Source organism: Saccostrea cucullata, unplaced genomic scaffold (assembly GCF_032062105.1).
Source record: "Saccostrea cucullata isolate Sc308-1 unplaced genomic scaffold, CSIRO_AGI_Scuc_v1 ctg9708, whole genome shotgun sequence".
NCBI classification, from domain to species: domain Eukaryota; kingdom Metazoa; phylum Mollusca; class Bivalvia; order Ostreida; family Ostreidae; genus Saccostrea; species Saccostrea cuccullata.
Window position 1 is genome coordinate 1 of NW_026925152.1, and position 18482 is coordinate 18482.

The following is an 18482-nucleotide window of genomic DNA, read 5'->3' on the forward strand; positions in this document are numbered from 1 at the left end:
AATTTTGTATTTACTCCCACCCTTTAAATTCAAAATTTAGAACATGACAGAAACATAAAAAATAATAATAATTGAATGATTTACGATCATTAACATTTTTTTTAAATAACAAGATAAACAGTAATCTGACTTTATTTTTCAAGAAGAGAAGATGTCACTACAATAGGAATTCTGGACATACCGGGGTTTGAGAACTTAGGAATAAATAGATTTGAGCAGATGTGTATTAACTTGCTTAACGACAAACTGCAGGGATACATTTTTGATCAAGTCATTGAGCATGAAAAGGACATTCACGGAGACGAAGATATGGATCCACACCTTTGGGACATTAAACTGGAAAATGATACTGTCGTTGACGTTTTTGAAAATAAGGTATTGTAAGCTCATCTATCTTTTATTTAATTTTTCCTATAATCAAGACACATATTGTCATGATGCAAATCATGATAAAATAAATAATTAAAACATTTCTAAACGTTTTCAACACGATTTAGGTCTCCTAACTTTGTTGTATTTTTAAATGCTATAAAACAGATGATAGGTATTTGGCAAATACTAAGTACAGAATCTTCACCACCCTATGGTCGAGACGTGCATTTAGTGACTAGATTGGAATGGAACCTCAGAGATTACACTCCCCAAATCATAGAGTTCAGCAAAGGTCGTTCATCGGAGTTTTGCATCAAACATTGCGCAGGGGAGGTAAAGATTTAATAAAGGCATATTGAAAACAAAATTCAATTGCTATTATTTTGATACCAGCCTTGTACTCTTTCTTTTGGGCAGCATTATTATTAAAGCTTTCACCCATATTTCCTATACAATAAGCAGACTATTGTATCATAGTAATTTACTGTTATCTTTTTGTAAGGGGTCTATATTATTAAAATATTATATTAATGATACTTTCATATTATAATTATATCCATATAATGCTATTTTCTGTATATCTGCTATTAGATTTGGTACAATTGTGAAAATATTCTTGATAAGAATCGAGACAAGCTTACAGATTATTTGGGAGACGTCGTGAAGAATAGCAAACACCAGCACATAAATTTCTTGTTTTCAGCAGACTTTTCTGGAACTTTCTCAAGGTATAACTCTTTTCCTCAGTTTCTGTATGTGTTAAATTTAAACTGAAAGCGGTACATTTTTTCAACAGCTTTTATGCTGTATAATTATAATTTAATGGAGTAGTCCGATTTTAAATAGTAATTATCTAATAAAAAATAGCCCAGTGGTGGAGCGTTCGCTTCTTAATCTGGAGGTCCGGGTTCGATTCTCGTTTGCGGCCTAGCGTCTAGCCTATTACTTAAACATAGGCAGTGAACGTTCCGTCGCTAAACGCCCGGTGTTAGAAGTATAACTCAAGGGTCTCTCGGATATGACCTTAAAAACGTAGGTCTCGTATCGCAGTAGGGGTTGGCACGTTTAAGAACCTTCACTGTTCAATGGCCCTGAGTGCCGAGTATAGGTCTAAATTTTAAGCCCTTCATCGACATACGGTGACGTCTCCACACGAGTGAAACATTCTCAAGAGGGCGTTAAACAACATTAAATCAATTAATCAGTCTAATGAAAAATGAATAATAAACAGCTTTAAAAAGTGTTGTTGTACCCTAATATTAAAAAGTCATAGGGTAAATTAATACTTCTACATGATATAAATGTAAAACCATACGTTATGTTGGAAAATATTTTCAAAAGAACGATATATGGCAAAAAGAACGAAGATATAAACCTTCACATTTATACGAGTATGTATTTTAAAATCTTTATCACTTAATCAATCATATTGTAGGAATAATACTGGCCAAAGAAGAAAACCAAAGACTGACCTAATCTCTTACAGGGTACGAAAAAATTCTGAGAGAAAATTCTTCATTTAATGTTTTTATAGGGTATAATACACATACATTTTAGTAATTCATAGTGAATCATTATACATCATGCATGTTTTTAGAATTCAATTATTTTTTTTTCCTTGGAACCCTTTTCCAATCAAATAAACAATAGGCATATACAATATCAAAAATATCCATATAAAAAAAGAATCGTAAAAAAATTTGAGAAAATCCGAAATCGCAGGTTAGGAATAAGTAAGCGTTTGTGTTCAATATTTTTTTGAATAATTGGAAATCTGACAATCGAAAAGATTATGTAGTACTGAAGTGAATTAGAATTTTTAGAATGCATGTATGTTACATGTACAATAAGAATGTATATTTAAGAAATCAAGATGCAAAATAATTCATACAATCCTCACGTTGTTTTAAAGGATTCAGTGAATGAGCTGTTAAAAGAATTGGAAAGTTCAACTCCTCATTTTGTCAGGTAGAGAACAATAGTTCACGAACAACAAATGTTTATGAAGATTATAAAAAACATGTATATTGTAATACTTTAAAACATTTTACGCTATTGTTGAAAACAAACAGCTTACATGATTACTTTAAAATTAAAGGTGTATAAAACCGAGGGAGGAACAGAGCACCAGTTTGTTTGACAAAGATGTTGTTGGTAAACAATTGAGATATAATGGAATCTTGCAGTTAGCGAAATTTAGAAATCACGAACTATCTGTTCGGATTCCAAAGAAGAATTTCAAAAAAAGGTTCGTAATATTATTGACTTTGTAGCTAAGAAAACATTTACAGCAGCGAAACTCATTGCGACACATGTTTGCAATGTTGATTACATACAAAATTGAAAATATGAATTTGTTGTAGCTAGCAAAAGAAAGGTTTTATATATTTCATGTTTGTTTAGTTTTGATAATTCAAGTCAGGTATTCATTATATGCTTTAGGTACCAAATCATCCCCCCGGAACTGCATGCAGAGTCTCAAAGAGAAGCTTGCTTTCAAACTGGACAAACCAAGGTATTAACATTAAGATTTTAAACAACCTTTGTTCACACGTTAAATACACACCCAATAAATAAATTGCAAAGTGTTTTAATGCCAGGTTTTCATGAACGAGGGTATAGAAATATACAACGAGAAGGAACTGAAGAAGAAGAAGAGGCCGAAAGAAGAGGTGAAAACAGAAGAAGATCAATTTAGAAGATTGAGAACAGGAGGACAATCAACAGGGAGTGTACGTGTACTTTTTGTATATCATTCTTCTTTCTTACTGTTATGTGAAATAAGAGTTATTCACTACATGTAAATAAAATTTATAATACTGTTTAATAAAGTATGCAGGTATTGCATTTTAATTTCTTTCATAAAGAAAAAAAATGCATTTTATAGTTTTATTTTCGCCTTTGAGTTCTTATGTGAAAAAGAGACGTCATCATATACTGGCGAAGGTTCTGAATCTATTATCGGAACACGGACCACTGAGCTGTAAGGGTTCTTTATAATTTTCAGTTCAAGGATTCCCATCCCATTGACCTAGGTTTTAAAGGCCTCATTTAAAAAAGTCTCGTGATTTTCATTTCTGGTGTCAAGCGAGCGGAAAAATCACTATCCGTGGTAACGTTTAAGGTCAAACGACAAGTAAATTGTACATCAAAAATAAATGTTTTCCAAAGAATTTGTCCTTAAAATATAGACTCGTAAACAAATTAACTCATAAATAATAGAGTACTTTATCACGCATTTGGACAGAAAACCACGGGGTGATATTTCTTATAAATCCCGTATGCGTAATCATCAAAATGGCCAATATAATAATTTTTGATGTGCTATAATATTAAAAACAGTATAGAAATCACAAGAAAATAACAAATTTGCATATTTTTTATCTATAATACAACGAAGTACGAAAGATATAGTTGAGAAACAAGTTGTCAGATTTTAAGTTAAAAGGGGTGCGGGGAAGGATAATAGACCAACCCTCCTGGTTACAAAAAGAACATATATGTACATGTAGATGGAGGCCCTTCGACATGTCAGGCGTTTGCAAGATAAAGAGTGCCGATGGAAGGGAAAATTTGATACCCTTCACTGGAAAATGGTGTTGTCTGTATATAAGTATAAAGTACTCTTGATGTTAGGTAAACTTTCATGCAATCAATAATTTGTTTGAAGGTTACTATTTTGTATATTGCATTACAATTTATACTTAGAAGTGAAAACATAGCAATAAAATCAAATAAATGCTTAGCATACACACAAATATATATATTCAAATATGCATTTTTTATTTGCCTTAAAAAATACCATTATTAAAAATATTACCGGATATTACACACATGCATTGATACTTGATACTTATGTTTGCAAATGATTATATTTTACAAGGATCTGGAAAATGAAGTCAATGATCAAACAAATGTTAAACAATGCCAGTCAAACGACAAGGAAAACAACGAAACGGTATATGTGCATATTGGATACGACTTTATTTGCTTCTTGGGGAAAACGACTATAACCGAGCTTGGTTTTAATTTTTTATCAAATAACTTCCATTTTTTACATTGCTTTGCTACTTGCAAATGTATTTTTTTACAATGTTCATTCCCATTCTTTATCAGCAAGAAAAAACATATTGAATAACTTTCATTATTAAGGATAAAAAGAGTTAGCAAATTTTTATTCTCTCTTCAGGAATCATCTATACCAAACACTAACTTCAGGCTGAAAACAAAGTAAGATACAAATGAAATATGCAATTAACATTAGATATGGGCATATGCATATTTTTGCATCTTGTTAGCTTTTATAATACTATAAAGGGTATTTGAAAATAGACCAAAAAATAGTAGCAAAACATGTAAATAATATCAGTCCATCAATTATCCATTTAATGTGCGTGTCACTTGTACTAACTTGCTCATTTTTACATCACTAAAACTTTGGCTTTCTTTTTTCATGTACAATTTGTTCAAGGGCTGAATTTTCTGAAAATCATGTTAAAACATTTGATAATTGTGTAATTGATGTAAATGTTAAAATATAGTTATCTTTAAAAAAGTCCATCATTTTTGTATATTACACCATAACAAAACATTTCCAAAGATTTCATAGAGAAAATCAAAATCAGCTAGATTATAGAAAATATCTGTAAAGGTAATTAACTTTGTGCACTTTTACATTGGTTTTCCCACCTTACAGGTTTTGGGATCGGTTCCAAGTACTTGACAGGGAAAAAAAACAGAATGATGTTCATTCGCATACAAGTTTTCGAATCATCAAAGTTCTGGTGTATTTTTGTTTATTCGCAATTTTGCTGACATCATTGGTTATTCAAAAAATCACACTTGTGATTGCAACCTCAAAACTGAAATCTAGTACAGAAATGGTTCAAAACTCCACTGGAAATACAACTGTTAACGAAGAGGTAAAAAAATTGTTATTTCAAACCTTGAATATATTTATCCCAAATGAAAAGCCTTTAAAATTATTTATATTATTATTTATTTCTACTTTTTCCTATTTTTCATGTCAGGGTTTTATTATTAATATTAATAATAAATTTCATTGCAGATATCGACATCCGGGGTACATAGTCTTCTGTTAGTATTTGTGATATGCACTCCATATGTTCTGAACTTCCTTGCAAGTTGTTGGAAAGTATTGTTTGGAAATATGGAACGACCTAGTTTTGCCAGTGTTTTTATGGTAAATGTGATTTAATAAACTGTATATATATATAATATATAATATATATTGAATTAAACTTTTTTAATTTACAATATTTACTTAGAAAATATATTTTTACCATTTTCATTAAAAAAAATATATATACTGGAAAAAAAGTTTTACCATTTTTATTTAAGTATATATTTAGGGAAAAATATACGGTTATATGTATAAGAAAAAATGTTTTAGCAGTTAAATGTGTGTCATTGTAGTGCGTTATAATTGAAGCATTTCACTCAATTGGACTTTCTATACTGGTATTTGAACTCATGCCGGAACTTGGAGCCGTTCAAAGGATATGTGTACTAAATGCCATTGCTATCATTCCCAGCGTTTTGAAACCATTTACGGTACGGGAACAAAGGCCGGTCACAACATGTGGAAAAATAGCAATTATCATTTTTGATGTATTTGCAATGATAATTCAGATTTCAGTAATTCCGATTTTGCTGATACCAAAAACTGACTTCTTGCCTGAAAAAGATCAAATTGAAATGACTAAAGACAAAGAAGGTATACCAGGGATATTCGAAGGACTTTCTTACCATTCTTTTATGTATATTACAATTTTCGCAGTTTTCGTTTTCACGTCTTTGTCCTGGTGGGAAAATTTTGTCGCTGACAATGGATGCATTTCAAAAATTCTTCAAGGAGGAATAAATAAAATCAAAGGCGAATTGCATGGAAGCAGACCGTATTTTGGAATTATTGTTTCGATAACAAAGATAGCAATGACAACTTTATCGGCACGCCTTTTGGTTGGAGAGCGCTTGGGACTCCTTAATCCAGAATTTTGGTCAGCAGTAGCAAAATACAATGACGTTGAACTTTTCTCTGACATAATTGTTCTCATAGTATCTGCATTTCTTGGATATTATGCAGCGTACACAGCCTGTAAACTCAAGATGCAAATATTTTCCTTTTCGATTCCTTGTTTAATTTCCACTCCCATTTTTGTTACACTTATGGTGTATCATTGTAATGACAGCGACAGTTTTCTCTCGGTGATATCCTCTATTAATTTAGATATTGCCTGCGACCATAATCATGGATTGGAAGACAACTGGCTTCATATTGCAGTTATCACAGCCTGGCTTATATCTTTGTATTGGGTCAGCCAGCACATTTGGTTTCCCTCACAAGAGCGACTAGCTAAGATGAAACGGTAAGAATGTTTTAACATGAATGGTTATGCACAGATATTGCCACAAACTTTTCACTATAGACCCCCAATACATTAACTTTCATTTATATAATTTGCTGATATGTATTTCTATTTTGCTAGTCTGTTTGTGAATCCCTTGTATTGTGGAATTCTAATAGAGCAACATTTGGTAATGAATAGAAGGCGACGATTTGAAGAAATATCTAAGACGGAAAAGACAAAACCAAATGACGAGGAGGATTGTAATACTAAAAGCAACGAAAACAATGATGAGGATGGTAATGAACGGGAAGCAGAGAGGTAAAGCCATCAATACATTTCTTTTTTTGCGTACTGTAAGCTAAATTTTAAGAAGAAACTTATTTAAGGATGAATTATAGAGTCTTTTTATATATCCCAAAACCTAACAATTTAAATGCATTTCATTGGATGGAAATATATATAAGATTATCCATTGTTTTCTTATTCTGTTCTAGCAATGGGGAAAAAAAGATCTACCCACGTGTCTTTGCGTGCGCTACTTTGTGGCACGAAACACTTAATGAAATGAAGCAATTACTAAAATCTTTGTACAGGTAAGAAAACATTCTTATTAAATGTAATATTACTGGGTTTTTTTAAACCTGATTCGGGTTGTTGTGATTTGGCAATTCATTTTGTTTTCTGGTTTACCTCATGCAAAATATTAAGAAAAAAACCAGAAAAGTATCATTAAAGCAAGGTGGTTTTATAGTACTGATAAATAAGCTTCCCATCGAAAGAGCGACTTGCTAAGGTGAAACGGTAATAGGATAAAAGCAATGAATGATCACGCATAAAAGTACAATCAAATATTTAGCTCTTAGCAAATCAAAATTTCATTTCAATATTTTGTGCTCTCTCCATCATAAGTCAGTACACGAGACAAACAAGATAATCTTACGAAATGAAACGCATACATGTACAATGAAACCTCTATTCTGACTTACATTGTTAGTCCCCCAATCCGTTAATTTAGGACTCCATATTTAGATATGATGTTCAATTCGTGTTGTATCCTTTGCAGAATTGACAAGGACCAGTCTGAGAGAAATGACGATAATGAAGATTATTACGAGTTCGAAGGTTTTGTATTTGATAGAAAGCAAATATACTAGTATTTACGGAATTTGTATTTAGCAAAAACATTTGTTGGTAATGTTTTGAATAGAATAAATATAATTTGTTTAAATAATTTCTGAATTTACATAAAGTTTGTAAAAAGAAAGCTTTGATCTTTTTTTTTTAGCACATATCCTTTTTGATGACGTTTTCCAAAAGAATAATCTGAATGAATTTGTAAAAAGTTATGAATCTGCTCTGAATGAAACAGCAAGGTATTTATCATTTTACTTTAGAAGTTGTTATAATCAAAAGATAAAACATGTTTGGCGTTTTATTATCGAAATTAAAGGATTTTGCTTGTGTTATTGTGCACGTTGTCTCTTCGAGTAAAAAATTATCATAAATCAAATATTTTCCTAATGTCTTACTTGAATATTTTTTAAACCGTTAAAAAAAAGTCAAAATTGTTTATTCACTGTAAATTCAAGTTAGTTCAAATATGGGCTTGAAAGATTGGAAGTGTAGCGAAGGAACAAAAATATGAGAATTGCTACCCACACAGAAAATTTTGACTATAGTTTTGTTGTTGTTGTTTTTTTTTTTTTTTTTTTTTTTTGTTTAGTTTTGTTTTTTGTTTTTTGTTTTTTGGTTTTGTTTTTGTTGTTGTTGTTTTTTTTTTTTTGTTTTTTTGTTTTTGGTCAGATTAAACCTTGGTTAGACAGAAGCAAAATTCGGTATTTATTTGTTATGTTGTATCATCTCTATAGTTTTACTATACTTACATGTACAAGAAATTCCGTCTGAAAATTGAATTTAATTTCTAATTTTATTTTGTGTAGTTCCGTCCATGGAAAGGCTAAAAAACTGGAAGAACCCATAATTATTTGTACAGTATATGGAGCTCAAGTCATTTATCGAATGCCTTGTGGAAATCTTATGTTCATCCATCTGAAAGATGAAACAAAAATACGAAAGAAGAAAAGATGGTCACAGGTAAAATGAATACTGTATATCACTAAATTTTCGCGACACCTTATTTTCGCGAGATAGTCACTGATTCTTGATTAGCGAGACAAATTTTTCACGAATTGTGGTTATAGCTCTATATAATCTTAAGGAATGCTATTATACGCGAGAATTAAATTTTCGCGAGCTCATTGTCTTGCGAAATTACGCGAAAATAGAGTTCTCGCGAATAAAAAGTGATTTACAGTATATTACATGAAAAACCTTAGAGCGATGGATGTATGTGCTGCATTTATACCATTTTTATGATTCGGAAACGTGAATTTCTTTGATACAATATCTTAAACTACATGTAACAGGGACATTGTTTTAAACTTACCTGTCCGCTTTTTAATATGACTGTATACAGTTTTGCCTAAATTGTTTACAAAAATGCTTACGTTCTAACTTGTGTCTTCAAATCAGGTGATGTACATGTATTATTTGCTTGGATATCGCCTAAGTATGGAAGTGTATGCGGAAATGAATCAAAGAGGATGGAAACAAGCAAAGACATTTAATCAACTCATGACACCAAGGGTTTAATCTTTATTTTTTTTTTCAATTAAGATTTTCTTTTTTAATCATTGTAAAAATGAAGTGGTTTGAGCAGTCTTAGAATAATTCTGCAATATCAGTGCTAATACTTAATTATACAATTACGAGGTAGACATATTTTCAATTAATCAATTTCAATTCAACTGCAGGCAAACAACACATTTCTACTTGCCTTAGACGGTGACGTAGATTTTTCTCCAGGTTCGTTGAGAATTCTTGTCGACAGAATGAGAAAAGACGATGGAGTTGGAGCTACATGTGGCCGTATTCACCCGATTGGCAGTGGTATTCTACTTTTGTTAATAGAAATAATGTAGGGTACTCAAATGTTCATTTCTTGTATTTTTTTCCAGCTAATGACTGAAAATATTTAATCAAAATGCATTGTCTCTAACCTTACAATTGGATTTGCTTTAAATGAGTTGTATAAGCTGACTTGAGCCAAGTTATCCATTTCGCTTTTCTGATTTAAATGCAAAGCTATGCCGAACTATGAAATGTGTTTTTTATTCTCGTGCAAGTAGAGTAGCAAATAGTCATACTGATAGGCAGATATCCCAATGTAGTGGTGATTCACGTTTGTTTAAAGCATGACCCCTGGTGATAAGTTAGGATCGAAAAAGATGAAAAAAAATATTCATTGAGTTTTTTTTAGAAAGAAACTATTCCCAAGAAACCAAATGATTATATTAAATGGTGTCCATGCTTGCAATGTTACATATGGGCAGTGCAGATTTATTTTCGGTCAAATCGTGGTCCACGGTTTGAATTTTGTACCACTACAATGGATTGATATAATATATATTTTCCTCTAAAGTTTGTAACAAACAAAGAATACTTAGGACATTATTAGCCATTTAATATACAAAGTATGATATACATGAGATTAACAGTTGTCAGAAAAAGTAAGATTGGTCTTTTCTTTTAACAGGGCACCGATGAAAAACGTAATGACATCTGTACTTATCTTAGCGCCGTGGCAAAAGTGTTTTTGTGCTAATGCTTGTAGCCCACACTACTTCATTGTGATTCTTTTTTTGAAAATGCAATATATCGATCATAATTTATCCAATACAAATGTTAGAATACTGCACATGCAAAAGATACAATGATAATCATCTACATATATCAATTACAGGTCCGATTGTTTGGTACCAAAAGTTTGAGTATGCTGTTGCTCATTGGCTTCAGAAGGCTACAGAACACGTGTTAGGATGCGTGTTGTGTTCCCCTGGATGCTTCAGTCTTTTCAGAGGTTCGGCCTTGATGGCTGAAAACGTGATGAATAAATACACACAATTACCAACGGAAGCATCACACCATCTTATGTATGACCAGGGTAAGATTTTCGCCTTTTTTTTGTCTGCGGCCTATCCGTTCCTAAATAAAATATTACTGGATTTATTTCATTGCAAATCCATTTTGGTTTCTGTTAGGGTTGCACTCAAAATAATATTTAAATATTGTTAACGATAAGAATAAGGAAATTGCAAATACACGAAGACCATATCTATAATAAGTACTATTTGTGGAGAGATTATAATAAAAAGGGCAAATGTACGACAAAATACTTATGAAAACCATAGTCAGTCACATTAGTGTCTAGGAACAATATGAGAACTCATTTTTTTTGTCGCAGACAAAGGTCAAGATCAGGACAAGGGGAAGTAGATGCCTCTAGATGCTTTTATTTGATCACGTTCTTTCTTTCTGATTCTCTTCTGTTTCTGAATATGATTATAACTGATATCGTCTGTGTTTTCAATGCTAGGTGAGGACCGATGGCTGTGCACATTACTTCTACAACAAGGCTTCAGAGTTGATTATGCAGCGGGAGCAGACGCCTTTACACACGCCCCAGAGGGATTTGATGAATATTTCAAGCAACGAAAAAGATGGGGTCCTTCAACTCTTGCCAACATTATGTCTCTTCTTCAGGATTGTAGAAATACAGTTCAAGAGAACGCAAACATAAGTTGGCTTTACATTGTTTATCAAGGTTTGTATAATCATTAGAGACTAAAGTATTTAAAAGAATGTGACGGATAAAGAAAATGAAAGAAATAATTTCTGTGTTTGTAAAAAGGGGAAAACAATCAATCAAGAACATTCCTCTATAGTGCTGCTAATTTGATCCAGGAAAGTGATATATCCCAAGAACATATTCTACTTTTTAGCATCCTTGTTGGTTGCCACCATTATAGGACCAGCTACGATTATCATGATGATTGCGGGAGCTTTTGTTGCAGTCTTTGGCGTTGATCTGATGATTTCATATATCGCTTCCCTTGCCCCTGTGATCCTATATTTTATCATATGCGTAACATGTAAGTCAAAAATCCAGCTCCTTGTGGCACAGATTCTCAGTGGAATCTACGTCATTATCATGATCGTTGTCTTAGTTGGTGTCATCATCACGGCTGTTACTGAATCACCATTCCATCCAAGTGTGGTATTTCTTTGTGGAATAATAGCAATTTTTATAATAGCTGCACTATTTCATCCAAGAGAATGGTATAATCTTTTGTTTGGATTATTATATTTCGTACTGGTGCCATGCGGTTTTCTCGTTTTGATAATTTATTCATTATGCAATTTAAATGATGTGTCCTGGGGAACAAGGGAAAGTAGTAACGCAAAAGGAAAAGCAAAAGAAAAGAAAGATATATTTTCTAAGATGCTCTCGCCATTCCGAAAATTAAAAGGGAATGAATCCAAACCATTTTTGTCTGAGGATGAGATAAAAGAACTAGTTGAAAAAATGATAGAAGAAAAAAATCAGACAACCCAAGATGGAGCTGAAATAACAAGAAATACCTCAGGCACAAGCAGACAGCAGGTATAAATGTTTCTTAAGTACTATAAAATATTTCAAGGTTGAAAGATGCGTCCTGTATAACTTTTTAGGAGGTTATATATAGGAAACAATGATGAATATCCACAAAGTTTTCTTTATTTTTCATTCCAGAGTGTAGAGAGTAATAGGTGTGCAGAAAGTATTATTAAAGTTATTTTTAAAGAGGGCAAGTGTATTGAAATGACGAAAGAGGAAGATAAATTCTGGAATGAACTCATAACTACGTAAGTGTATTACTTCCATTTTAACGGACGTAATCTATGTATGAATTGAAAGAACTTCAGATAGTCAGATGTAAATGTATTTCATCATTCACAGATGCACGGGATAACATTTTGTCCGTATTTTTTTCCAAAACCGTTAGGAATTGACTGCTGATTTTTGTAAAATTTCCATATTTACCATTAATATTTTTTTCTCTTTTCAACCTGTAACCTTTTCGTTACTTTCCGGTTAGTTTAGTTGATTGAAAACTAATTTACAACGATTAAGAAGATATCAGTAATTTGTTCAAAGCTATCACCTTTGTATTTTTTTTAATTCGGGAAAATACTTTATACGTAGCATATTTATAATATGATAAATAATCAAGTAACCTAAGCATGAACAGATATGTTGGTCATATTTTTAGCATGTTACTTAAACATTCCATAAAAAGCTGCCAACAATAGGAGGTATGTCCAGTGCACGATGTTTTTTCGATATTGTCGACATCGCGGTAAAAATATCAGTCCTCCTAATATCATAACATATTCAATATGACAGAAATACCTTTGTTTATCTCTCTATATATTACATTGTTTAACAATATAACGTCAACATCTTGTTAACATTGCCTTTCGATATTGAGTCGACATCGTGTCAACAATGCCTTTCTTATTTATCTTGTTTACATCGTTCACATCGTCGATATCCGAATGTTGGTCGATATTGAGTCGACATCGTGTCAACATTGCCTTCTATTATCTTGTTTACATCGTTCACATCGTCGACTTCGCAATGTTGGTCGATGTCGAGTCGACATCGTGTCGACATTGCCTTTTTCAAAATTTTGTTTACATTGTTCACAATGAGTTGATGTTGTGTGAACATTGCGTTCTTTTTAAGCGGTTAGCTAGCTAACCGCTTTATGGCATGGGCTCCAAAAAAAACGGAAGCTTCCATAAGGCGCTACCTATCGACATCGCTTTATCGCACGTAACCTTATCCTTCTGCAACCAAAACCGGAAACTTCCACAAGGCGCTACTATCGACAACGGTAACTTCAGCAAAGCGCTTCCTATGATTTATATACTGTTTAATACGCCCCCTGGTGAGAGATTGACAATATGCTGTGTATGAAGAGTGGCTATTATAACGATTATATCGAATTCTTATTATTATTTACCAAAGCATTGACAATACTTAGAACACTAACTTCAAAGAACTGAGAATTAGGTCCTTATTACATGTACATCGTGCGATCGCGATTTATAACAACTGTTAGTTTATTTTTGAAAGTTGAACGATACGGTTAATTATACAGCAGGTTGAAGGTTATTACATACTGCAAAAACATCAGCAAATCTCTCGATCGAGTTTGATTTTCCTTGCCAAAGTATTAAGAAACACCATTTATTAAGTTAAGTAATACCTGAAAAACGCTTTTATAAAAACACCCAACCCAGATAGCAAGCTTACGTTGGCCCAGTGTTGGGCCACCGTTGTAAGTTACGTTGGTCCAATGTAGGAAAATGATATTGGGCCAATGTAATTTTGCTCATCGGCGCAACGTTGCGCCGACATGTTGGCGCAACGTTGGCCCAATGTCATAGAACGATAATTCTGACGTTGGTCCAACGTTGGGCTACTGTTGTCAGTTATGTTGGCCCAACGTTGGACCAACGTCAGAATTATCGTTCTATGACATTGGGCCACCGTTGCGCCAACATGTCGGCGCAACGTTGCGCCGATGAGCAAAATTACATTGGCCCAATATCATTTTCCGACATTGGACCAACGTCGGAAAATGTATATTGGGCCAATGTAATTTTGCTCATCGTTGCAACATTGCACTGACATGTTGGCGCTACGTTGTCCCAATGTTATACAGTGATAATTCTGATGTTGGCCCAATGTAGGCCCAACGTATTTGTGCATCTTCATGTAGGCCTTACGTTGGCCCAATTTCAAACAATGATAATTCTTATGTTGGCCCAACATATCTGTGCACAAGGATATTTAGAAATCTATGGAATTCCATTGAAATCTAAGAAATTCCAGGAAGATACAATGAAAACTGAATTCAATTCAGTTCAATGTTCAATTTATCATAGATCAAATCTATATTTTCAAAATTAAAAAAGATTGTTTCTTTCACAATGTGTTTTCAAACAAATATTACATATACACTTATAGATGTACAATGTAAGCATATTTTTTTCTAAGTATTCTCACTGATCAACATTTCTTTGTAATAAAACAAACTATTTCTTTTTTTTAAATATGACATTTGACTTAATAACATTGGGAGAGGTCATTGAAACCTCAACGTGGTATACAGTTGCAATGAACTTCCAGTTGCCCTTGAACATTTACCGTACTAAGTTAATGACTAGACTAGAGTGACAAACACATGTATTAAGACAAAATATCCACTACAACTATATTAATAAAAAGATCCCAAAAAATCAACACAGTCACACTATTTTCCCCGAATATGCCAAAGATCCTAATTTATAAGTTAGATCCGAAATTTCTCAAGTGTCTGCTTGAATCACTTCCTCACTGATATCCCATGAAATTCACAAATGAATTCACTTTAGTTTAAGTAGGAAGGCTCAGAAAGTTCGATGTTGATTGTTCCCGTAGACACTTACTTTTCTGGCACAATTTCTGAAAGAAAAAATGACCATCGGGATGTATTATCATCGATTATCTATAGCATTTATATATTATAAACATATAAATATATAACAAATAATAAAGTAAGGCTCTACAAGAGTACAAGACTGTTAAGACAATTGGTTACTTCAACCTGACAGTTCAGTATACATTTAGTGTAGAATAGAAATTCACTATCTTACAGTGTCTTTTTTTGGTTCTTAGGATTAATTTCGATAACTGTAAAAATTTGAGAAGTTTACAGATGACAGACGAAAACTAGACACTGATGAGGAAACTCGTTTTGTTTAACTTTGGACTTAAAATGGCTCAAGTGAGCTAAAGAAAAAGGTTAGGGATAGAGCTAAAGCCCTATGCCTGACTTACATTGAATAAAATATAAGATACATGTATTTCAATTCATGTGATTTTATAGCTCTAATCAGAAAATTTAAGAAATCTTAGAATACCTTTGTGTTAATTTCCATACTGCATTTGTCCTTCTTGTGAGCATTCAGATTCCTGTAAATAATGCATGTATAATTGTGCATCATAGAATATGTCAAAATGATAGCTATTCTTAATAATTTATGCATAAGTATTTAATATAAAATAATTAATATGCATAGCTGTGCTAATTTATAGCATGTTTAAATTACCTGTCAGAATCCATTGTTATGTATTTTTAGGATAAGGAAATTAAGAATATAAACCTCTTGTTTACTTGGTACATAGAAGTCTGCAATATTTTTATAGTTCTATGCTAAAAGATACAAGTTAATAAAAACAATATTAGGTTATTTGTGTTAAATAAAAATTTGAGCTGGTTCTCACCATTTATACAAGCTGACTATTCGCCGGCGCTATGGGAATCGTCTCAGGCACAGTCCACTGCATGCAACTATTAAATAATCAAAATAAGTGCTGAAAATGATCTTGAACAATGTATGCATTTAAAAATAAATATATTTTATTACATTGTACAACATACTCTGTAAATGTTGAAGAGAGGAACACTAAAATTCCTGAATCGATCCCAAACGAGGAAATTCGGGTTGAAATCCATCTTTATGAGAGATGTTTAGAAGTGCTAAATTATTATGAAAAAATTGAAATAGCGCTTGCTAAAACGATTTCACTGCAAGGCGTTTTATGTGTAGTGTCCTGACTATGGAACAGTATCAAAAGCAATTATTCATTCAAGGACAAATGTTAAAATATTTTGTACATTGTACCTACCGCAGTACCGGGTCGTAAAATGTCTTCATCTCTGTCAAAACAGAAATTCCATCCAAAGCTAGTCATGATTCTCCTTTTCGCGACACTCTCTTCCGAACTTTCCTTCTGTACAACATCAACATGGCTGCGTGTAACCCACCAAAAATTTAAATTTCGGCGCGGTGTGTTGTTTAAATTAATTGCTTATCGAGCCCGACTCCGATCCCGACGTAATTGTACTATTAGTCGACAGTTTTAGAGAAAAATCTAAGTTATATTCCATAGTTTTGAAAATCTACGTAAAGGTTAAATAACTAGAAATGAATAAATAAACAAAGAAATAAAAAAATAAAATAAATAAATATTTTTTTAAACGTTTCAACATAAGTTTACATAGCAACATTGGTTCAACAATGTCGGCCCAACATTACAAAGATGTCCATACTTCAACATTAAAAATAACAATGTTCAGGCACGTAGCAACGGGGGGGGGGGGGGGGGGCTGGGCCTATAGTGAAATCAAGGAAAAATAGCAAAAAAATTGGAAGTGAAAGGAAGTTTGCCTTGAAAAAAGTTGGCCACCACCACCCCCATCCTTTTGCTTGTCAACTTTTTCAGGTAAGTAAAAAAAATTCTATGGTTGCCCCCCCCCCACTTTTGAGAACGATGCTACGTGCCTGATGTTGGCCCGACGTTGGAACAATGTCAGAGCACCAACTGTTGTAATTACAATGTCGGACCGATGGTGGTACAATGTCAATGCACCAACTGTTGTAATTACAATATCGGACCGATGTTGGAACAATGTCAATACCCCGACTGTTGTAATGACAATGTCGGACCGATATTGGCCCAATATCGTTCTGCCAACCGCCATATGTAGCCGATCTACCAACCACATGCCAACATCGGCCCAACGTCAGCTTGCTATCTGGGAATGCATCTGTACGTTTTACACTTTTTGTAACGTTTTTATGGGAACAATAGGATTACCTCCACAATGAAATGTTTTTTTTTCTTTTCTTTTCTTCTCTGTCTAATAAACAGATTATAAAAGCTCTGCTCCCAGGGGTAAATTCTCTACTCCGTCTTTGATAATTTATTACAAACGATCATAAGGGATCACTTACTTTTAGTTTTGAAATAAAAATAATGGGGCACTTAAGGATACACCAAAGGTTTCCAAAGGACAAAATTTAATTTGCTTGTAATTCTTTCATTAACAAAGATAACATATTAAAAGTATATATCATTTGAAAGCTTGTTAAATTTACTATTTAATTATCTTATTTTAAAGTTTCATTTTTATCTTATTAAAAAGTTATTAATATTTTAATGTAAATATTAGTGCATTTATATTTTATAAATCAACTTTTTTGTATTCCGCCTCTCAAAGTCAAAATTTTGCCTCAATGTAGATTAAAGATTGAACTTAAAAACCGTATCTCAGATTTTTGATAAATCTTCTTATTCAAAAGTTACATCCATTTGTCTTTCAATGTTACCAATTTATTAGCCCAATTCTACATTTCCCCCAATAATTCAGGAACTGAGCAAGATATCAAAAATCTGAGATACGGTTTTGTGAACACACATTTGAGACACATTCTGGCCAGTTTTCAGAGACTTTGGTCAATAAATAAGGGAGCTGAATCCTTTGAAATAATACCGCCAACTGTCTGATCTTACTTTACAGTAGAGGGCAAAAGCCCATTACACAAGAAATTCTGCCAAAGCTAAAAATTTATGTCACCTTGGAGATTCAGCTTTGAAAACCTGTCACTTATCCATATTTCCTATGCATATTCACAAGAATGTGAGGTTCTATTCTTTATTTAGGTGCTTTTAATGAAGTAAAATAGGTTCAATTCTGAATCAGAAAGATTTCCCGGCAAAATGGCGAGAGCTAAGCTCCACCTCCTATTTCATGGTCATTAGTGGCCTGTTAGATCTCCTTCCCTAAATCTTGAGTCCCTGTAGTTTAATTACTGATACATGTAACCTCTGTGTGGCTAGTGAAGAATTCCCCAAGTGGTCACAGTGATTTATTGCTCCTTTCAGAAGCAAGCAGTTACAGACCAAATCAGAAGCTTCAATAACGGCACATTCACATGTGTTAGTGTTTATGTTTGATTATT

General features: G+C 32.8%; 1 protein-coding gene and 1 long non-coding RNA gene across 2 annotated transcripts; one reads left to right on the top strand and one right to left on the bottom strand.

Moving 5' to 3' along the window:
• The first annotated feature begins 124 nt into the window (after window positions 1-124).
• On the top strand, window positions 125-12595 carry LOC134268202 (chitin synthase chs-1-like). Its single transcript, XM_062750391.1, has 25 exons — window positions 125-375; window positions 538-705; window positions 964-1100; window positions 1808-1859; window positions 2285-2340; window positions 2471-2620; window positions 2815-2887; window positions 2973-3104; window positions 4256-4330; window positions 4562-4602; window positions 5069-5294; window positions 5441-5575; window positions 5809-6761; window positions 6882-7061; window positions 7238-7336; window positions 7807-7865; window positions 8029-8116; window positions 8684-8837; window positions 9276-9389; window positions 9557-9692; window positions 10546-10746; window positions 11179-11406; window positions 11585-12246; window positions 12376-12488; window positions 12583-12595. Exons 1-25 carry the CDS (start codon window positions 220-222, stop codon window positions 12593-12595), a joined length of 4401 nt encoding a protein of 1466 aa, XP_062606375.1. The 5' UTR covers window positions 125-219.
• A 2361-nt stretch (window positions 12596-14956) lies between these two features.
• LOC134268204 (uncharacterized) lies at window positions 14957-16529 on the bottom strand. The gene is made up of 4 exons (XR_009992316.1): window positions 16366-16529; window positions 15961-16027; window positions 15597-15648; window positions 14957-15138 (listed from the first exon to the last, which is right to left on the bottom strand). It is a non-coding gene; the product is annotated as an uncharacterized LOC134268204 (long non-coding RNA).
• Between the last annotated feature and the right edge of the window lie 1953 nt (window positions 16530-18482).